The 23881-nt window shown below is 34.1% G+C and overlaps 2 protein-coding genes and 1 long non-coding RNA gene across 4 annotated transcripts in view; 2 read left to right on the forward strand and 1 right to left on the reverse strand.

Annotated features, from left to right (window-relative positions):
* LOC123661253 overlaps positions 1-23881 on the forward strand; it is a 315897-nt gene that overhangs the window by 251717 nt on the left and 40299 nt on the right. The window lies entirely within an intron of this gene.
* Positions 1242-9149, reverse strand: LOC123661248 (inositol-tetrakisphosphate 1-kinase-like). The gene is made up of 5 exons (XM_045596235.1): positions 8519-9149; positions 8281-8379; positions 7853-7950; positions 2283-2582; positions 1242-1906 (listed from the first exon to the last, which is right to left on the reverse strand). The coding sequence occupies exons 1-5, from the start codon at positions 8624-8626 to the stop codon at positions 1426-1428; spliced, it is 1086 nt and encodes a 361-aa protein (XP_045452191.1). The 5' UTR covers positions 8627-9149; the 3' UTR covers positions 1242-1425.
* LOC123661249 lies at positions 12871-14768 on the forward strand. 2 transcript variants are annotated; one of them, XM_045596237.1, is made up of 4 exons: positions 12871-13099; positions 13779-14046; positions 14121-14252; positions 14336-14768. In XM_045596237.1, exons 1-4 carry the CDS (start codon positions 12984-12986, stop codon positions 14759-14761), a joined length of 942 nt encoding a protein of 313 aa, XP_045452193.1. In that variant the 5' UTR covers positions 12871-12983; the 3' UTR covers positions 14762-14768. The 2 variants fall into 2 exon arrangements, with proteins under 2 accessions (XP_045452193.1, XP_045452192.1); XM_045596236.1 differs by having other exon boundaries at positions 12871-13072; positions 13781-14046.

The raw sequence follows: 23881 nt of genomic DNA on the forward strand, positions 1-23881 counted from the left end.
GTTTTTTATTGCTGTATAGTAAATGTGACCTCATACGCGAGTATATTACGACACTATTTTGATGTTATGAATCATAAGGCAGTGATTATATTTGGTCTGATCGCTAAAACGACATATGTGAATAATATATGTATATATATATATATATATATATATATATATATATATATATATATTATGGAAATGAATGATTGCTTGATAATTTATTTTGGCGATGAAATATTTACATTTGATCGGTTTGGTCATATACAATTAACTGTACCTAAGTACTATAACCTTTTTAAGTCAAAGACTAATGTAATATGATAACAGTAATTCAATAGCCAGTATGCGATAAGCTAGTAAATAATTGTTACAGTATTGACTATACTCGTTTTTAACCACTGATCACTTAAATTCCGACCAAATGTTGTTGATTTGTTAGTCTGTTTCCGGTAATTCCATTCACCTACTTAATGTAATGTGTAAACGCGCCATTATGATAAGGTACGATACAACGTATAAAGATATATAATAATGTCAGCTTAACAAAACTTAAAAGACTCTTTCTATAAATTAATTAATACTAATTTTAATATCTATAATACTTATGAAATGTAATAAATTTTTATTATCACATAGATTCACCACAAAAGAATTTCAAATTTGTATGTAAAGGAAAATAAATGCTTAAAATTCCTTTTAAAAATAGTAAGACAGATATATAAATCAATATTTCATGTCCTATCTATGAAGCTTCTGGTCATTTATAATAACCAATCTATATATATATAAAATTGAATGTTTGTCTGTATGTCCTTTATAGAATCGAAAACTATGCATTTGATCATGTCATGATCTTCAGTAAAGTATTGTGCATGAGCCCACAAAGGTTTCCGAGTTGGTACAAACAAAAAAGCGTAGCAACGCATGCAGGGTACAGCTACTAAAATGTAAACAGTAGGACAAAAATAAAAAATAACGACTTTCTGTAGAATCTAATAATACGAGTATTAGATCCTACTGGGATACAGTAATGCAATATGAATTTAAAATACCTCTCTAAATAAATAAATATTTACAACATACACACACGGTCATCTGTTCCTAAAGTGAGCAACTCAATGCTTGTTATAGTTAACACCCGACTGGTATCGGCTATATATATATAAAAATACATATAAATAGTACATATATATATTACACACAGACTCGGGAGATCTATGACAATAAAATACGCTCTCACTCAAACAACATTACAATCATATTTGATAAATGTAAATCTTATTCTTGGAAACCTTCATAAAACAAAATCGATTCCCATAGATTTACAGGTGCCACAAAAGTATTAACTGTTTAAAAAATATTTCTAGCTAAGGCCTTAATATTTTTACAGAGCTTACATAAATATCAGTGTTCCTTTGTTTATACCATCTAAGCATTAGTTTACATAATATTCATACCCATTACTTCATAATTATGACTGCCACCTATATTAATTAAGCCATTATGTCTATGGTTTCCACCACAGTCTTCTATCCACTCATTATCTTCTAAACAACAATCACTGTTTGATTTTTGTATTGTATCTTCAATACAGTCTAATAAATGTTCAAAAAAGTTAGGGAAGTTGTCGTAGCTCGGGAATACATTGATATCTATGACAGCATGGTTTCCAGTTACATTGTCTATAACTACGTCAAATCCAGCCAATATTAAACCAATTTTTTTCCTTATTACACGTATTATCGCTTTTATTTTTTCTTCATTTAAAGTCATTTTTATATCAGTCTCATCATAGGGGTCTAATATGGATAGTGTTGATTGACTGTCAGCCTTACAAACTTCTCCAGTAGTGTAAAATATTGGATCTAAGTCATCTGAAGCATAGAAATTTTTAAGACTTGGTCTTTCACAAATATGATACCTGCAAAAGGTAAATATGGTATATGTATATATTTAATAATAAAATGTAAATTAAAAAATTTACCTATCTATTAAAAAAACAAGTTTAGTCTATGAAATAATTTATATTATTTAATGCCTAAACTGAAGCTAAGTTCGCATTTTTAAATGATCTTAAAATCAAAAACAATGCAATGAAGATGTGTACAAAAGGAATACACATTACTATGCCTAAACAAATTTTCAAAATAAACAAAACACAAATTTTTAATTCTATAGCTTATAACTTTTAAGTTATACACAGATGGTTTGATCAATATGGTCATAGATTCATGAATAGCCACATCTATTTCTTTGCATAAAATAAAATACAAAATAAATAAATTAATACGACAAACCTGTTTCCCACGAAAAACACCTTATGTAAAACAGCATTATGATTTACAAAACTTTGAACAACACAAGGAGGTTTGGCTACACTGAGTTCTCTTTCATTAAATATAAGAACCATTTCATGTGCTGATTTAGATCCATGTGCTATAGTTGGTTTGCATATTATAGGAAACCTTACACCTCTTTCCCTCATAATCTCAATATTGCGCTCTATGTTGCTTGTTGTAAATTCCGCAAAGGCAGGTGTAAAAATTCCAAGACTTTTAAATGATGACTCATCTTGTAATATTGAATAGTAGGAGTACCTGAAATTTTCATTATAAATATAAAAAAAAACCTTGTATAGTGTATACCTATTCACAATTTTATTTTCTTAGTTTAAAAAAAATTATATCTTTAATACTAAAAAGGTAATGTAAATTTTTTTTTTTTTTAATAAACTGTATTGGCTTGGATATTAATAGATTATATTTTGTCCTATTCTGCCGTCTTAATTAAGAAGGGCACAACTAACATTTTTTGCGAAATTAAGTTATATATATATATTCGAAATCAGAAAAAAGAGGTCTATCTGCCTAATTTTTTGTGTATTTTTAGTAGCAAAATTAACAGAGATAGTATAAGCTTAAAGGACACAACTACACCATTATTTAAGTTTTAGTACAGGAAAAGGGCGCATTGAGAGATATGACGTATAAGCCACCTTTAAATTTTAGTATATTTAATTGAAAAGGCGTAACTGGCGTACGTCAAAAATAAAAGGCTTATGTGGCACTTGTGCTCATCTTTTATACCAACACATTAACAATTAATGTAAAAGAAAGGTCACAACTGGCAGTTATGGCTTTATTATTAAACCTACGTCTTAAAAATTGCAATTAAAAAAGTCACACTGGCGGTTATGTCTTTGCTACTAAATATCAATTAATATAAATAAAGTGAGGGGGGCGAGGTATTCACGGAATTGCGCCAGTTATGCCTAACCTGTCGATACGAGTCCACGCTTGTCGGTGCGTCGCTCTGGTAAGGTTATTTTTATTACTTGTTTCTATGCTTATTAATACTTTTTATTTATTTTTATCTAAACATTTTTAACAACAAATAACCCTTCTAGACTACAACTAATGTTGTTAAAAAACCGTAGAAGGGTTAGTTGCTGGTAAAAATATTTTCGTATAGTGAAAATTAAAATCAAAATTTTTGATATGATATTCAAAAATGTTAAGAATCCCTAATGTGAGGGTAACACAAAAATAAAATCGCACATATTAAAAATAGCATGGTGTCGTCTCCTGTCAAAGATTTTCATTGTAATATGAAACTTTGAATAGTTACGGGTCTCTGTAAAGAACTCACTATAGACGGCGCCACGGTTCGCTTAAACCGAAAATAAAAATCATCATATCAAAAATTTCGCTCTAGCGGGTACATCGTTCCATAGCTTAATTGGCTAGAGCGCCGACACGGTCAGTCGGAGACGCGGGTTCGAATCCCGCTGGAGCGGTCAATTTTTGATATGATATTCAAAAATGTTAAGAATTCCTAATGTGAGGGTAACACAAAAATAAAATCGCACATATTAAAAATAGCATGGTGTCGTCTCCTGTCAAAGATTTTCATTGTAATATGAAACTTTGAATAGTTACGGGTCTCTGTAAAGAACTCACTATAGACGGCGCCACGGTTCGCTTAAACCGAAAATAAAAATCATCATATCAAAAATTTCGCTCTAGCGGGTACATCGTTCCATAGCTTAATTGGCTAGAGCGCCGACACGGTCAGTCGGAGACGCGGGTTCGAATCCCGCTGGAGCGGTCAATTTTTGATATGATATTCAAAAATGTTAAGAATTCCTAATGTGAGGGTAACACAAAAATAAAATCGCACATATTAAAAATAGCATGGTGTCGTCTCCTGTCAAAGATTTTCATTGTAATATGAAACTTTGAATAGTTACGGGTCTCTGTAAAGAACTCACTATAGACGGCGCCACGGTTCGCTTAAACCGAAAATAAAAATCATCATATCAAAAATTTCGCTCTAGCGGGTACATCGTTCCATAGCTTAATTGGCTAGAGCGCCGACACGGTCAGTCGGAGACGCGGGTTCGAATCCCGCTGGAGCGGTCAATTTTTGATATGATATTCAAAAATGTTATGTATTTGTTTGTTTGTCTGTCTTTCTTTTTCATCGCTATATATAACGTCGCAGTTGTAAGTGTGAAGTTGAAAAGCTAGAGAACAGAGCTTGTAGTTGAACTTGCAGTTGCTTTGACTTTGATGACTAGCCCGTTGGCGCAATTTGTAGTGGCCCTACTTTCAGTACCGTGGGTTGCGGGTTCGATTCCCGCCTGAGTCTGGGTGTAATATTTGTATTTATATATGTATCATTTCTATGTATATTTATAAAAAAATATATAGTTATAACAGTCGGCTGTTACCTGTAACACAAGCATTAAGTTTCTTACCATAGGAACAGACGACCGTGTGTCTATGTTATAAGATATTTATTTTACTTATTTATTTAGCGAGTGTAATTGCTCAGCAATAATAATTATACTATTTTTTTTTCAGCAATATGTCATCAAGAAGCGCAAAATTAGTAAATGCTGCTTTACGCAACGAAAACTTTGTAAAGGAACAGATATCTGTCCCATCAACAAGTGCCATTAAAAATTCCGTACAGGCATCAAGTGAGGAAATTTGGTCAGATTTTGATTCTGATGATTCATTATTAGACAAAGATTACGAATTACCTATAACATGCCAACAAAACATCAGTAGCAATAACAGTGACTCGGAATCCGACTTTATACCGTGTTCACAGAAAATTAAACACAGAACAATTTTGGAATCACCTGAACAATCGGACGGGGAAACAGTTCAACTGACTAAGAAAGGGAGTATAAGGAAGCGGAAAACATACAACGTTAGCTTAAGAGATCGAAAGAGACTAAAGAATGAAGAAAAAATATTAACTAAATATTTTGTAAAGGCAGGTTGCCAGGAAAACATTTGCAAAAAAAAGTGCTCAAGGCGCTTTTCAGAAGAGTTTCGGAAAATAATTAATAATAATTTTTGGAAAATGTCATGGATGGAACAGAAATACTTTTTTTTATGCAATACCAGTACAAGAAAACCAGATAGACCGAAAAATAGAGAAAAAGATGTCAAAGAAGGTAAACGTTACAAGCGATCGAAGACTATAACATATTTTTTGACAGATGAAAACGGTAACAAAGTTCCTGTTTGCAAGACTTTTTTCCTCACTACCCTAGGCTACAACCAAAATAACTGTAAGGCAGTAAGAAATGTTCTGAACAGTAATTATAAGCCCGAATTGTACCCAGAATCTCTTATTGATGGCCGTGGACACAAACCGAATCCTAAAAAAATCGATCCTACTAAAATTACGGATCATATAATGTCATTTAATCCCACAGTATCACACTACAGACGTGAGCACGCACCTAATAAAATGTATTTGCCTTCAGACATTAATATACGAATAATGTACAAGCATTACTGTGAAACCGGTCCTGAAACGCAAGTGTCTTATGGTTTTGAAACTTGTAAAAGAACTTAATATCTCATTTACAAAATTAGGCCAAGAAGAATGTGAGCTATGTGAAAAATTTATAATACACAACCCTCATCAAGAAATGATTAGACACAGAAATTGTAAGGAGTGTAAGGATTACGAAGAACACCATGAGAGATATATTTTAGCTCGCAAAAAATACGAAGATGACGCTGCTAAACAGACGCAGAAGAGGAATTATGACACTGACACCCTAATATTTGCCGTCGATTTAGAAAAAGTTATAATGTTACCTCGAATGGAAGAGTTCAAAACTGCGATGTTTTGCCCGCGGCTTATTGTTTTTAACCAAAGTTTTGTGCCAATCGGCGACAAACATATGCATGGAATGGGTCTTACTTTTGCAGCCTTATGGCATGAAGCAATATCTGGAAGAAAAAAAGAGGACATCGCGAGTTGCTTTAGGGCCTTTTTTATACAAAACCGAGACCTTAAACACATAATTTTGTGGCTGGATAACTGTGCAGCACAAAATAAAAACTGGACACTTTATTCTTATCTGGTATATTTAGTAAACTCTGCAGAAGTTAACTTTGAAACTATTACTTTACGCTACTTGGAAACCGGTCATACATTCATAGCTGCAGACGAATTCCACCACAGAGTAGAACGATCTCTAAAAACAAAAAAGCGTGTCTACGACTTTGAAGACTTCTGTAAAGCTGTATCTGATACTGGCTCTCGCACCATAGTAAAGAAGATGGGAGTTCAAGATTTTTACGATTATGAAGACTGCTCTTCGACATTTAAAATAAAAAATTCTAATCTGCGAGTTTACATGAACAATATTTCTGAGGCAAATTTTCGAAGAGGATCTAATTTTCTTTTCTTCAAAAGCAGTCATGGCTCTGACGAATATTTTGAGCTAGATTTTCTTAAGTTAAAAAATATCAAACAAGGAATACCACCTCCACGACAGAAGCTTGTTCCAAGGGGTATCGCGAGTGAAAGGAAATCTACTATAATTACAAAGCTTGGCCCACTTATGCCCACCAACAGAAAGGTTTTTTGGGAAACTTTACCTGTGAATGATCAATCAGTTGATTTGATTAAAAACTATGAAAACTAAAATAAAGCAAGACTGATTTTTTTTAGACTCAACGTAGTGAAATTTTTAGTGGTATTAGAATTAAATTAATATAGTGTCTTGATATTTCTTATTTTAATGTTTAGTATTTTTGTTTTTTTAACGTAGCAGTTCTTGTTTTCTTCTTTTTTAATATTTTTGTAATAATTTGTGTTTCTTACTGATTATATAATCACCTAGTTTTAGTTCAAGAAAGATTTGGTGCAAAGTAAAGTAAAGTTTTAGTAATAAGAAATTAATTCCAATTTGTGACTGTGATAAAAATTTAAATTACTGAGGTAGTTAATACATTACTATTATAATAATAAATTGTTCCTATCTCTAAACATAAGATTTTTTATTGTTTCTGTGAACTATGTTTTATTGATTTTGATGAATATTATTTACGATTGTTACTGGTTGTGTTAATTTTTTTCATTTTAGACAAATAATTGCTGCAAGCCAAGCTTTTTAACGTAATATTTCTGTTTTTACCTTATTTTTTATGTTAAGTTGAAAGAAAAAAAGATTTTTTTTTATTATATGCATTAATGGGTTGTCTGGAAGAAATGGCTAATTAGCCATAAGTCCGCCCATTGTACTTCACTGTCTGTAACTATCTTTATGCTTTGTTTGTAATATATTTGTGGTGTACAATAAAGTATAAAATAAATAAATAAATAAATAAAAATAAAAGAAATATATTGCTATAGTCTAATATGTACTATATAAATGCAAGTATTTACATTCGCACAATTTCGGAAAACATAGCTTTGTGATGATTTTTTTCAACAAAAAGAAAAAATATTTTAAAGTCCATTTTCTCATTATTTACAAAATGTTAGTTGTGCCCTTTTTAATAAAGACGGCAGTATTAGTGATCAGGTAATTGTAAATAAAAATAGATACCTATTTAATAAAATCCTCACATTATCTAAAGGATCAATCACAGTTATATTAGTGTGATTAGACAAATACTGCTCCACCCGACTTATAGTTTTTGCTGCCTGAAACCAACAGAAAGTTTAAATAAATGATTATATTTTATTCCAACTTTGCATAGTAAGCTAAAATATGTGAATAATGTATTTTATGATTTGTCTCATTATTGTATGCTAATTACATTCAACAAACGAGTATTTATATTTTTCCTAATTTGAATGACTAATAATGATTCAAAAAATAATGTAAGCAACTAAATATTAGAAGTAATGATGTCTCACATTAAAATTTAAAAGTGAACTACTATTTATTTTATTTTATTTTTTAGCGTCAAGGCAAAGAATAGTAGTTTGTAGACAGCAGAAAATCGAAAAAAAAAGACAATAGATTTTTACCTTTGAATCACCTTGATCAGCTGCTGCTATGAGATCAGTCAATTTGTGCAAAAAAACATCAATTTTTCCCTGGTCTTCAAAAGCTCTCTCCAAATCTAACTGGAAAGTAAATAAAATATTAGGATTATTTCTTGAAAAAATATATTCTACAAAATAAAATTTAAATGAACAATAATATTAAACATAAATTCGAATATATGTATGTAAAAACAAACTTATAAATAATTAACTAACATACCTTTACCAAGTTATAACCATGTGAATTACAAGCTTTAATTAATTCCTTCCAATTAAGTTTTTGGCTTTTCTTGTCCGACATCCAGACACCTATGCTTTTTCCACTCATTTTTCTGGTAATATACTTTGATTTGAATTTTGTTGTTTATATATATTTTGGACTTTTTTGGAATTTAAAAAAATTAGTGCAAGAAAGTAATTTGAAGTTAAGTAGAACTTGCTTATGATAAGCTATCCACAATATAAAAGTTTAAAGTAATTTGCCGAAGAATAATATACTAAAACAGGTATTAGAAAAACCGATAGCACAACACATTTTATTTATACGACTGCTTTTATAGAAATAACTCAGAGAAGACACAAATAAATACTATATTGTCTTTGAACACAACATTTATTGATAATAATTCGAGATACGGGTTTGATGATTCATAATATTTGTGTAATTTTGTATTGGTAAATCACAAATTGACATGTAGATTTGGACTATTGAGTGTTGACAATTATACTCTTTGATTTGAGTCAATTTGACAACTGACAGTTTTAAGAAGCCGGATGCTTTAGTTCTGCTTCCCAATATTTTTTTCAATCTTGGTATAGATAAAGGATCGCATATAGCAAATCAGCAATTTAACTACGCCATAAACATATATCACAAAGTTTTCTAATGTTTACGCGAATTTTACTCATTTAATGAAACAACTTTTTTCGGATTTTATCGCGGTTTATTATTATCTTTTGATTCCCGACGTTTCGGATACTTTACAGCAACCATGGTCACGGGAGGACTCCCTCCTCCCTCCTCCCGTCCTCCCGTGACCATGGTTGCTGTAAAGTATCCGAAACGTCGGGAATCAAAAGATAATAATAAACCGCGATAAAATCCGAAAAAAAGTTGTTTCATTAAATATATCACAAAGATTGGTATCATTTATTCACAGACTCTTCTAAACTTTCTGAACATGGGTGAATAGGATCAGCTGTCTGGATTTCGAGAGTTAATGTAGTTCTGAACTGTAAAATGTCCCCTGCCTCCTCAGTTTTTACTGGGGAAGCTGTGGCTATCTTGGAGGCTCTTTCGTTTATTGAGTCAGATCAATTAAACAACTCGGTTATATTCTCGGACTCCAGAAGCTGCCTGCAGAGTATTTCACATAATCCATTTAAGTCTAAATTTAAGATTCCTTTTATTCTCAAAATTAGACATCTCCTCCATAAGTGTCTGGCACAAAACATCCGTGTCGAGATGGCTTGGATTCCGGCTCAGAGTGGCATTATAGGAAATGAGAAAGCAGATTTCTTCGCAAAAGAAGCAACAACATCAGGTGGCCTCAGCCACTATAAAGTCTATAGCCATGATTTGATCTCACTAGCAAAGACACGAATGATACGTGATTGGTCTGAAGTCTGGTCTCACTCCAGTATAACCAAAGGAAAGTTTTACACTAGTGTACAGGTATCCATTCTTGTCAAACCATGGTTTTTCAAGTATAGTAAGGCTAGAAAGTGGGTAACCTCAACTCGTCTGCAGCATAAGGTTAGGTCATTCTTGCTCCCCTGTCTTCCTTCACAAAATTAGAGTTAAGGACTCTTCACTTTGCGAATGTGGTCAAAACCCCACAAAGCCTTACACAAAGCAAAATTTTCTGCCCTAACTTAACGATTCTCATAACATAAGCTAAGCTCCACTCACATATTGGCAAATCCTTCAGGGAGCCAAAGTAAAAGAAGAAGATGAGCTGTACCGTAAAACAGGGTTAAATAAAAGCACTTTAAAAAGCGTAATTTCGAAAGAAATAATCTGTATCTTATTGTTAAAAATATAAACAATAATAGAGTATTTTCTTTTGTCCTCATAGTTATTTTTTACTATTATGATAATCTATATATATATATATATATATATATATAATAAAATGGTAGGAAAGTCAAAACTATACATTGAATATTTTTTTTAAAGAAAACTTGAGGTGTTATCTATAATCGATACCGAAGAATTTTTGTCTGTTTGTCTGTTTGTCTGTATGTATGTTCGGAATAAACTCAAAAAGTACCGCATGGATTTACTTCAAATTTGGCACGAATATTATTAAGAAGTCAGGTCAACATATAGGCTACGTATTATCATGCTATCACCTATCAGGAACGAGCAGTGAACCTTTATTTCCTCAAAGCATTCTGTAACAACGTGTAATCTAACGACGCGTATTTGAATGTTGTTGTTATTATGTTAATAACCATGCTATATAAGCTAGCTGCACACTATAAAAATCACGCAATATAAGTAACTAAGCCGATAAACATAATTAAATGAATATAAGTAGACAAGACAATTTTAAAGCAGCCCCATCAATGAGATTTTTCTGTAGATATGAAATGTAAAGAAGAAACGGGTAAATGAATGTTATTTTAAAAGGTATAATCGTAGATATTTTTGGTGCTGTATAGCGTTCACGCAGACGACGTCGTGGGCCGCAGCTAGTAAATGATAAAATAATTATATTCTTGAAGAAAAAAATTGGTTGTCTGTAAAGCTGGTTTACGAACGATAGTTTTACTTGATAATATCATAAATAAATTAATGAAAAATTGCATACTGTTATGAATTGAATTAACTTATTATCACTAAATTGTTTCGAACTGCTAGCTCCGACGTCACACGAGAAGAGAAATAAATGTGTCGTCTCTCTATGGCTTGTTCCGCGTTTTCGCTTGCACAGGCGGAACGTGACACTTTTTCGTGCATGCAACAGGTGTTCATCGATTTATAAGACGTTATCACGTCAAAAGATTTTTAACCGTTTATAGGTTTTAAACTATTCATACTTAAACCGGGGTGAAAGGCAGAAAAGGCGAAATAGAGAAAAATACCTAGGGTTGAAAAATTTAATACAAAAGTACCTGTAAAGTTTTCACAAAACAATTTAATGCTTGTAACAGTAGCACACAGTCGGCTGATCTGCTTTTTTTATACATATACATGGAAATAATACAAATGTTACACCCAGAATCAGGCGGAAATCCAACCCACAACCCGTGGAGCAGAAAGCAGGACAAATATCCGTATGTCGTGTCCGGACAACACTGTATGGAACTTCGAACTTTAAAAATTTAAAGGTTTGGTTTTGGTATCACGGAATTGGGAGCACGCACACACATTTCACTTGTTTTCGTAAAAATAATAATACTGGAAACACTGGTAAAAATATTAAAAGTAATTAGTAGCGAAAGCCTTGTATCCAGCTCTCAATAAATTGAAAAAAAAAGATTAAAACACCTTTATCTATTATAAGGGGCCTACTCAAAGCACTGCCTGCAGGGCCCTGCTTGCAGTGCCACTGCCGATCGTATTGTATGTATGCATGCAGGGCCGATATTTTAATTGTTCACCCTGTCGCAGGGCCGCAGTGTCGTTCTGCAAGCCCGACACACGATCTCCCCACTCCGTAAACTGCAATCAGGGACATGTGTAGCTCGGTCGGGCCGATTTAGACCACCATTTTGTTTACGTCGGTACATTGCGACGTTTGTCTACTCTATTTGACCTGGGGTTTGTCTTGTCAGTGGTTGTCATTTAGCAATTAATCAGTTAGTTGGTGGTTAGTTGGTTTGGTTTTATTATATTACTAGCTGACCCGGCGAACTTCGTATCGCCTAACACAAACTTTATCGTATGGTATTAAAGTTCAAATTGACTTTTAAGTATTATCACAAATCTTTTGTATGGGAGTATAGAAAAGTGTTGTTTTTAGACTTTTTCAGGAAATTTAAATTTTTTTTTTTGAATTTTTCTCTCCGTAAGAACCATCCTCGTACTTCAAGGAATATTAAAAAAAAAAGAATTAGCGAAATCGGTTCAACCGTTCTCGAGTTTTGCGCTTAGCAACACATTCAGCGACTCATTTTTATATTAAAGATTTGTTTGGCTCTGTTTTCTTCAAGAAAAATGAGCCAGCGAGAAAAAGAGGTGTGGAGGGACGTAATCTAATTGTATAGGGATTTGCCATGTCTTTGGAAAACTAACCACGATCATTATCATAACAAAGATATGCGGTCGGTAAATATAAAACTTTTTTACACCAGTGCTTCCTTTTTTTTTTTTTGAACGCTACAAGTACTCAATACAGTCAAACCCAATGCTATTTTTTGGTGTTTGAATAATGTAGGAGCCATTTATAAAAACTGACGAATTTAGGCAAGGACAAAGAGAACACAAGTGAACACGACAACGTATGCCGCGTAAATGATTTGCAGTGCTTTGTGGAGCAACATCCTCTGCGGCAGTAACTGCAAGCAGGCCCTGCAGGCAGTGCTTTGAGTAGGCCCCTTTAACCTTTCTGTAAGTATCTATGCTCTGTGAAATAACCTAACTTTTCAAAATGTCAAAATCATAATATGATCATATTCATAATCATCAATCATAATAAAGTTTAGTGAAAATTGTTGTTAAACTTTATTACCAAAATATGTCTGATGACGGAATAGTAAATGCAAAATGCAGAATACTAGAAATATTATCCGAACTTGATGATTCTGACTTGGAATCGATTGAAAGGTGGATATGTTCACAATCATATAAAAAAGTTAAGTCTTACTAAACTTTACACTTTGCCTAATTACCTCTTTTGTACTACTTACTAGTGGTCGCCCAGAGGTCGAAATTCGACCCTAATTAAAAATTTAAAATTTTTCAATTTGATTACAGACTTTTTTTATGTCACTAGGTCGGCAAACAAGCGTACGGCTCACCTGATGGTAAGCGATTACCGTAGCTTATAGACGCCTGCAACACCAGAAGCATCGCAAGCGCGTTACCGACCCAATCCCCAATCCCCCCAGGAGCTCTGGTCACCTTACTCACCAACAGGAACACAATACTGCTTGAAAACAGTATTATTTTGCTGTGATCTTCTGTAAGGTCGAGGTACTACCCCAGTCGGGCTGCTCCGTATTTTGAGCAGGAAATTCCTGCTGTGCCCTACCTCAGTTAGACTGAAAATCGACAAAAGAGTATAATATGCGTGTGTGTGTCAAATTCATGGTAGCGTGTGTAATGTTTTTCTTATTGATTTAATATATTTTTATGCATTATTTTTAAAAAAATATTAGTATTCTGCAATCCTTTTCTATATAGACTGTAAGTGTACGAAATTTTATACTCCGTCCTCGGAATTTTCGTAAAAAGGGGTACAATTTTTTTTGCTTCACGGATTAATATATAGATGAAGAGAATTCAACACTAACATATTTATTTATTCTATAGATTTAGGAAATAAAAAGGTGCTTAGAAGTTCGGAAAATTTGCTGAAAAACATAGGAGATTCTATTAAGAAAGTTGTGCCATTTGAAGCAGTTATGCCAACTGAATCCATTAGTCCACCTGTTGTTGGTGATCAAGCTGATTGTGATAAACATAATACTTGCCATGTTGATGAATTTCTTTATGATGAGGACCAAGTCGAAATTTTGGTTAAAAAAGGAAAACTCAAAAGATACTATTGTCTAGACTGTAACTCTCGCAATATTCAGGTAATAATAACCATTTTCCGTCTGTTTATTTTATATAGCATACATTGCTGTCTTATAAATTTTTTTCCTTACAGAAATTGATATTTATTTCACATTCAATGTCGAGACAAACCCTACAATATATATTCAAAGTATTACTTCCTAAAGACTTAGAAGACAAACAACTATTAGATATAGGTTCTCGATTAGGGACTGTATTATATGCTGTAAGTTTCATATCTATTATGTTTCTTTAGACGAAAAATGTATAATTTTTAAAACATTTTGTTTTTACTCCCTTTTTTTACAGGCTTATTATTTAACAAATGCATCAAAACTAGTTGGTATTGAAATGAATAAAGAATGCTGTGAGGTCCAAGAAAAAATAATTAATCAATATACTATGGATATAGACAGAATAAAAGTAATACATTCAGATGTAATGGACCGACCTGATGTTGTTGAATGTTCCGATGTATTTATAATAAATGTTTTTGATTTTTTTGTTGACACTGAAAAGCATAAAGAATTGTGGTATTTTTTTAAAAATCATTTTAAAAGTGGTAGCTATTTAGTGGTCAATAGAAGTATGGCTGAAACTTTAGGTCACTTAGATATGTTTGAAGAATTTATGGATTGGTTGACTATTTGCAAGCCGTACCAGTTAGAGAATGAGATATATTTTGATATTGAAGATTTTAGCGAGTTGTATTTATATACAATAAATAAAAAGTGAAACTATATATAGTCTCTTTATTTAATCAACAAAATTAACATTACAAAAATCTTAATTATATGGATATAAGTATAACTTTTTACTATTAAAACTATTATATAAATTAATTATGTCACTCGAATAGCTATCATAAATCTAAACATCTATATCTATACAAATAAATAAAATTGGAGTGTTTACAATATTAAAATAACTGCTTTTTACTAAATGCATATGTATGTATAAACGGTACATATACTGAAATAAAAAAATTTACAATTTTTGTCTATCTGTCTGTCTGTTTGTTACGGCTAATCTCTGAAACAGCTAAATTTGACGGGACTTCCACTGGCAGATAGCTGATGAAATAAGGAGTAACATATGCTACTTTTATTTAAGTTTATTTATTTTATAATTGTGTGAAATGAGCAATGACTTGTTAAATTCCACGTGGACAAAGTCGTGGGCACAGCTAGTATAAATAATATACATAGCATAAAGTCATGACTTCCTGTAGATACTGAACTATACACAATTAAAATTATGAGCATTGGTTGTAATTTGTTTTGAATAATTTCTGATACCCACCTTATACTTAATCATCATTTCAGCCTATCACAGTCCACTGCGGGACATAGACCTCCATAAGTTCACGCCAAAAATGGTGTGAACTCAGGTATGTTACCCATAGTCACCACGCTGGGCAGGCGGGTTGGTGACCGCAGGGCTGGCTTTGAAGCGAAGACGCTGCTGCCCGTCACCAGTCGGCTTTTTAAGTTCTAAGGTTGTAGTGGAACTTTGTTATCCCTTAGTCGCCTCTTACGACACCCACGGGAAGAGAGGGGGTGGCTATATTCTTCCGTAGCCACACAGTACATTAAATATTAATCTATATTCATTAATCTATATTAATTAATCTATATCATTAATATAAAACTAATTATTTATTTAATTTCTTACTGAGTTAATTATTTAATTAATTTCAACAGAGTTTTTGTTTCTATTGAAGTTGAAACGTTATATTTTGAAATAGGTATTGATATCATTAATTATTGTGGATTTTTTAAAATGTGTCTCTACATTTAAATTTTAGAAAATTACAGTTTAAGGATATTTCAAAGGATTTATTCCCTCATTTCTGCATACCGTCGACATTATAACATTTCTCGAGGAGTGTTTAAACGCATAGCATCTAATCCTAGTTATAATTATATATAAGTATACAGTCCACTGCATCTCCAAATTTTTGAACTTCATCAGTTACAAATAAACAGTCAAAGAGTCCACACGTCGTTTTACTGTGCTTAAACCTAACAAGCAATAAACAACCCTTATCGCCGTCAACATTTGGTCCTATTTCGATTCGGATTTTTTGTTGCATACCTGCGGCAGACTAGCGTGCACAAAAAAATAGCGATAAGAAATTAAAAGGCGTTCGTTGTTTGTTGTTATATTAGTGGTTGGACTTTGACTTCGTTTAAAATATTAAACGGCTACAAAAACAAGAACGTTACTGCAGTGCTTATAATATTCAGTGTGTGACCGGATTACGGTAAAAAAAAACTAACTATAAGTGCTACGTAACAGTGTGTAACTCAACCGACCCTTGTGAATATTCCACATCTATAAATAGAAAACTTTGTATTTTTACCGTGTGAAATTATATTACGAATATTACGATGGAAGATCTTTTGATTTATCAAAATGAATTATTAAATAACTTAAAGAATGCAGAGAAAAACTACAAAAAGACACCGAAGGATAGGATAAAGAGACCTTATTTGGAAACGAGGCTAGAAATGCTTGAAGAGCTTTGGACTCACTTTAAAGACGGACACAAAAATATTATTTTATCTATTACCAGTGACGAACAAAGAAAAAATCCGTACTTTATAGAAAGGTCATACGAAGTATTTCAAGAAATGTACGTGCAATATAAGTCGGCTTTGAAAGAAGCTCTTCAACCGTTCCTGGATGCTGCAGGACAAGCTCCAATACATAGTACTTCTGTAGGTCAAGGGTCATCCTCCTCTCCCTCGGACAGTGATATAAAATTGCCACAAATCAAAATACCAACATTCAGCGGCAAATATGAAGAGTGGCAAACATTTTATGACTTATTCAATTCTCTAATCAATAAAAACACAAAACTATCTCCAGTACAGAAACTACATTACTTGAAAAGCAATTTAACAGGAGAACCAGAAGTAATCTTACGCAATTATTCTACGACAGATGCAAACTACGCTGATGCTTGGAACGAGTTAATACAACGTTATAACAACAAGCGTTATAATTGTAATGCAATTTTAAAAGTTCTTTTTGCGCAAAAATACATACATACGGAGTCAGCGAGTTTTATAAGACATTTGGTAGACACAACTTCAACATGCTTAAAGGCGTTAAAGAACTTAGATGTTGAGACCGATAAGTGGGATTTAATTATTAACTATTTAACCGTGTCCAAGCTCGATCCAGAATCACTAAGACTGTGGGAACAACAGTTGAGCACTAACAAAAGCGATCTACCTACTTGGCAAGACTTGAGAAATTTTTTGGAGTCTAGGTTTAGATCTTTGGAGATGATCGAGATCAGTAAGTCAAAAACATCACAACTGAAACCAGCATCTAAGCCTAAAACATTTCACGTGAATGTCACCAAGGAGGGAAAAGAGCGTGAAATTAAATGTGTAATGTGTGGAAGCCAGCATCACATTTATCAATGCAAAGCATTCGTCGATATGTCAATGAAAGAAAGACAAGAGAATGTGAAGAAAAATAAACTCTGCTTCAACTGCCTCGTACCATCGCACTCGGTGAACAAGTGTCGACAGTCGACGTGCTGCAAACGATGTGGTCGTCGGCATCATTCTCTTCTTCACTTCGAGAGAGAAGAAATAATCGAGAAGCCTAACGAAGGAACAAACACGGCTACAGGTACAGTTCGTGACACGACGATAGGTAAGTCCGATCCTACATTTAATGATTCGCATATTGTGTCTAATTTTTTAAGTGAGCGTATACAAACCAATGCTGTGTTATTAGCTACTGCTAAGGTGTTAGTTAATAGTAAGAATGGTTGTAAACATATTATCAGAGCCTTGCTAGATCAAGGATCACAAGCGTCATTTATATCTGAGGCAACTGTTCAATTATTAAGTCTTACACGTAAATCAGTGACTGGTTGGGTGTCCGGTGTAGGGGAAGGGCAAACGAGGATCAAACATATGGTTTCGTTTTGTGTGAAATCACGTCATCATCCCCATGAGTCTATTAGAATAAACGCGTATGTCATGCGTACGCTAACAACACTGTTACCTACCAGTAATCTTAAACATCCTAATTGGTTAGAACTTCGGAAATTGGATTTAGCAGATCCAGATTTCATAACACCAGGTAAAATTGACATTTTACTTGGAGCTGACGTTTATGGCGACGTACTGCTAGATGGTATTATCAAGCACCCTGAGGGAAAATTAGTGGCACAAAATACAATCCTAGGGTGGGTGGTGTCTGGCAGGATGACACTAGAAACCATGTCAGCAAGAAAACAAATCACAAGTTTACATACACAGGTAAAAGACGATGATTTACTGAAACGATTTTGGGAAATAGAGAGGGAACCAAACAATATACGAAAGAAATTCTCAAAAGAAGAAGAAAAATGTGAAGAATTTTATGATGCCACAACTGTGAGAGACGAAGATGGAAGATTTGTGGTAAGGTTACCATTTAAAAACGAAGATCCAAAATGTCAATACGGTGAATTAAGAGAAATAGCTGCTAAAAGGTTTAATTTCTTAGAAAGAAAATTATCTAAAAATCCTAAGCTTCGAGAAGAATACTACAAGGTAATGGATGAATATATTAATTTAAAGCACATGGTAGAGGTCGATTCTTCAGAAATTGATAAGCCTACAGCTGTCTATCTTCCTCATCACGCCGTGGTTCGAGAGGACAAGTCAACCACAAAGCTTCGTATAGTCTTCGACGCATCTTGCAAGGGGTCTAATAACTATTCTTTAAATGATGACTTGTGTGTTGGGCCTCAATTGCAGCAAGAGTTACGTCATATATTAATGAGATGGAGAACTCACAGAATCTGTATTACAGCAGATATAATTAAAATGTACAGAATGGTTCGTGTGGCAGATGAAGATACAGACTATCAGAGACTATTATGGAGGTCTTCACCCCACGAACCTATTAAACACTACAAACTCTTAAGATTGACTTTTGGCACAGCGTGTGCACCATACCTTGCAGTTAAATCTTTACAGACACTTGCCAATGAGGAGCAGTTAAAATATCCTACTGCTGCAAAAATAACAAAAACGGATTACTACATGGACGATTTACTATCAGGCTGTGACACAGAGGAACAAGCTACGAATATTTACAACGAGATGAACAATTTAATGAACTCTGGGGGATTTCAGCTACAAAAATGGAGTAGCAACAGTGAAGCTCTTTTACAGTACATAGGAAAAAATAAGCGTGATGATCATGAGTTGCCTTTAAAGGTTAATAGTGTTGTTAAAGTATTAGGGCTAAGTTGGAATCGAGACACCGATTGTTTTGAATACACAGTAAACTTGCCAGAGCCTAAACAACCTGTAACTAAAAGACATATTCTTTCAGAAATAGCTAAGCTATATGATCCTTTGGGTTGGATAGCTCCCGTTGTAGTAATCGCAAAAATTATCATGCAGAAATTATGGAAGTCAGGATTAGAATGGGATGAACCTATTGATAATATTTTGTTAGCAGAATGGAATCGATATCGTGAGAATTTAGCGTACATCAAAAACCTGAGTATACCACGATGGTTACACTATAGTAACGCAATAAGTATAGAATTGCACGTGTTTGCAGATGCGTCACAAGCCGCATATGGAGCAGCAGTTTATATGCGAGTCATAAACGAAGAACGAGTGTACGTTAATCTAATAACGTCCAAAACAAAGGTCGCTCCAATCGAAAAACAAATCTCGATTCCTAGATTGGAACTTTGCGGAGCGGCATTAGCAGCTAAACTGATTTTAGAAACATCACAAGTGCTGTGTGTACCAAAAAATAAGTTATTTGCGTGGACCGATTCCACTATTGTACTAGCTTGGTTGAAGGGTGGACCCAGCAGGTGGAGCACCTTTGTAAGCAACCGGGTATCAGATATATTAAACACTGTAGATTTCGAGCGATGGGGGCATGTATCTACAGATATCAACCCAGCTGACTGTGCGTCACGGGGCTTACAAGGTTCAGAATTGTTAAATCATTCACTATGGTGGAATGGACCGGTATGGTTGTCGGACCTAAATATGAGCATCGGTGTTACTAACATCGAAGATACACAAGAAGAAGAACGTGTTAGGTCTTTAAATGTTATACACAATACCGAAGAAGAATTTATTTGGACAAAATTTTCTAGTTTATCAAAAATGTTAAGAGTAATTTCATATTGTAGACGATTTATTAATTTAAAATTACCTAAAGACAAACGTGAAACTTATTTTAAATTTATTACCCCAAAGGAGTTAACAGAATCTTTAAATAACTGTATTAAACAAGTCCAGTCTATTGAATTTAGCGATGATATAAAGCAGTTAAAGTCTCATGGTTACGTATTGAAAAAGAGTAAGATACGCAACCTTTGTCCCTTTCTAGACAACATTGGAATACTAAGAGTTGGCGGACGTCTTCAAAGATCTCAAATAGCTTATGATACACAGCATCCGATCATTTTACCTGCGAAAAGTCATCTTAGTAAATTAGTAATCAAAGAAGCACATCTTAGGACAATGCATGGTGGTCCTCTAGTTATGCTTAATTATTTGAGATCAAAATACTGGATCTTACGAGCAAAAGACCGTACAAAGAAAATTTACCGTGAGTGTATTACTTGTATTAGGTATTCTAAGAAGAATACCACGCAACTAATGGGTCAGTTACCTGACGTAAGAGTAAAGGCCGACCGACCTTTTAAATCAGCCGGTGTGGACTATGCAGGTCCCATCAACATTCGTTTCTCACCAGGTAGAGGAAGTAAATCTTACAAAGGATATATATGCCTATTTATCTGCATGGTAACGCGTGCCATACATCTGGAAGCCGTCACCGAGATAACTTCTAAGGCATTTATTGCGGCATTCCGACGCTTTACGTCGAGACGAGGGCATTGCCACGATATTTATAGTGATAACGGTACTAATTTCGTAGGTGCAGATAAACAGCTAAGAGATATGTTTAATAATGCCAAGTCTACCATTCCTGGTGAGATAGCAGAGTTATTAGCGCTAGAGCGTACTACGTGGCACTTTATACCTCCTCATGCACCTAATTTTGGCGGGCTTTGGGAAGCTGGCGTGCGTAGCACCAAGACTCATCTTAGAAAAGTCATTGGGGATACTGCCCTTACTTATGAGGAGCTAGCCACAGTACTAGCACAAGTCGAAGCCTGTTTGAATTCTCGACCAATAACTTTACTAAGTGATAACCCTAATAACCCCCTTCCGCTGACACCCGGTCACTTTCTGATTGGTGAACCTTTAATAAATTTAAGCGATGAAAATTATACAATTAGTAATATTTCTAGTTTAGATAGATGGAGGCTAACACAAAAAATAGTTAACGATTTCTGGAACAGATGGTACAAAGAATATCTCGTGAACTTGAACCAAACATATAAATGGAATAAAAAGAATCCTGAACCAGAAATCGATGACATAGTCATTCTAAAGGAAGATAATATTCCTCCAAGTAAATGGATATTGGGTAGAATAATTCTTAAGCATGTAGGCCCAGATGGCATTACTCGTGTTGTAACAGTTAAATGTAAAAACGGTGTCTATAAACGGCCAGTGAGTAAATTATGTATGTTACCTAAACAAAATTAGTTTTTATTCTTATAAATTGTATACATTTTCAATAATGTGCCTACATTAGTTATGTAGATGTAATGTAATCATAAGTTACTTACTTTTTTATGTACGTAGTGAGCATTCCTAGCTTGGTAATAATCTACTTATCCGTAAAACTACATAAGTAAATTAATATTAAACAATATCGCACGGTGGGCGGTTAGGAGCTGTAAATGCAATACTACATACAATATTAATACTTATCGTTTATATCTTTATTTTATAATATCTTTGTTTCTATTGTGATTTCTATTTCATTTATTATTAAGTCAAAATATGTCATAAGCCTACGCACATTATTCAACTATAGTTTATTGTTTTTTGTTTTATTTTTGTAATGTCACTGAAAGGATAGATCCTTTGGTGGGCGGAATGTTTAAACGCATAGCATCTAATCCTAGTTATAATTATATATAAGTATACAGTCCACTGCATCTCCAAATTTTTGAACTTCATCAGTTACAAATAAACAGTCAAAGAGTCCACACGTCGTTTTACTGTGCTTAAACCTAACAAGCAATAAACAACCCTTATCGCCGTCAACATTTGATTTTTTTTTTTTTTTTTTTTTTTTTTTTGGACTCTTTGACTGTTTATTTGTAACTGATGAAGTTCAAAAATTTGGAGATGCAGTGGACTGTATACTTATATATAATTATAACTAGGATTAGATGCTATGCGTTTAAACAAGGAGTATAATATTTATTTAAAAAAAAAAAAAATGCTGTCAGTTAACAGCACTCACGCTTGTCGTCGTCGTCGGGCCCGAAGGACGTGATGAACTCGATGGCGGCGCGCTCGGGCGAGGGCGAGCGGCTCGGCGAGCGGCTGGGCGAGCGGCTCGCGGCCGACGCGCTCGGCGCCGCGTAGCTCGGCGGGCTCACCACGCGCGTCGCCAGCTTCTTGTCCCTGCACACGGGAGACATGACGTCGTGTGACCCACTACACGCTATTCTCACAAACGTCGATGACTACATTTCCAGATGCGTTTGTAATGTGATTGCATTCAATCTCTACATCCCACATCTAGGCACAGGCATCTTTCTCCATTTAGGAGAAGGATTGGAGCTTAATCCACCACGCTGCTCCACTGCGGGTTGGCGGATATGTTCCTACTATGAGTAACGATCGCTATCAGATATTTATTATAACAACCGGGACCGACGGCTTAGCGTGCTCTCCGAGGCACGCTGGGGAGACCCACAAGGACAGACATCCAAACCGCAAAGAAATATTACGCACCGAAGACGCTGCTGCTCGTCTACGGCCTGTGTATTTCAGTGCCAGTAATTGGATGATTATCCCGCCATAAACAAATATTTTGAAATTAGTAGTCAGTCAGTCAGCCAGTTCAGCCTATTGCAGTTCACTGCTGGACATAGGTTAGAAATAAATAATAATTTGAAATTAGTAGGTACTGGTATTATTACAGTGCTGTTGAAGTACTTTTGTAATAAAATATATAAATATGAAAACTTAATAATTGTGTTTGCTTGCAAACGAACAACCCCGACTATAATTACATCGATAAGTAATACAACGTAGGTAGACGAAAACTAGTCAAGTAAATACACTGTATCAAAGATTGCTCAAAAAAGTACTAATCAGATCTCGATGAAATTTGAATGAGACTGCGACAAGCACCACCTATTGATTAAAATAGAATCATCGAAATCGGTCCACTCAATAAAAAGTTATGAGGTGGTGCAATAAAAAGTTATAAGGAACGACGGTCGAAGAAAAAATGATCAAGTAAATACGCATTATCGTATAAAATGAATGTTTAAGTAAGATATCTTTATAAAAATTGCATTTCTGAGGGATTTTATGAGATACCTCAATTTTTGGACTTCCGCGGTTCTGATGTACTTTCGTGAAAGTGCTTAAACACCGCCAGTCGCGGGTTCGATTCCGTTCTATTCTTATCTTTATTTCGTTCTATTCCGGTCTGGATGTCTATCCTTGTCGGTCTCCCCACCATGTCACCATGTCGATTGTCGCATTACGTTAAGCTAGTGGTCCAGGTTGTTATCATAGTCACCTGATAGCGATAGTTATTCTTCGGAAATATAATTATCCGCCATACAGCAGTGGAGTAGCATGGTGGATTACACTCTGGTCTTTGTTATTCATGTAGAAAGAGGATTAACCCAGCAGTTGGATGTTACAAGTTGAAACAATCAATCTATTAATTTGTTACAATCAATACATTTTTTGAAGT

Source organism: Melitaea cinxia, chromosome 16, assembly GCF_905220565.1.
Source record: "Melitaea cinxia chromosome 16, ilMelCinx1.1, whole genome shotgun sequence".
Taxonomy (NCBI): Eukaryota; Metazoa; Arthropoda; class Insecta; order Lepidoptera; family Nymphalidae; genus Melitaea; species Melitaea cinxia.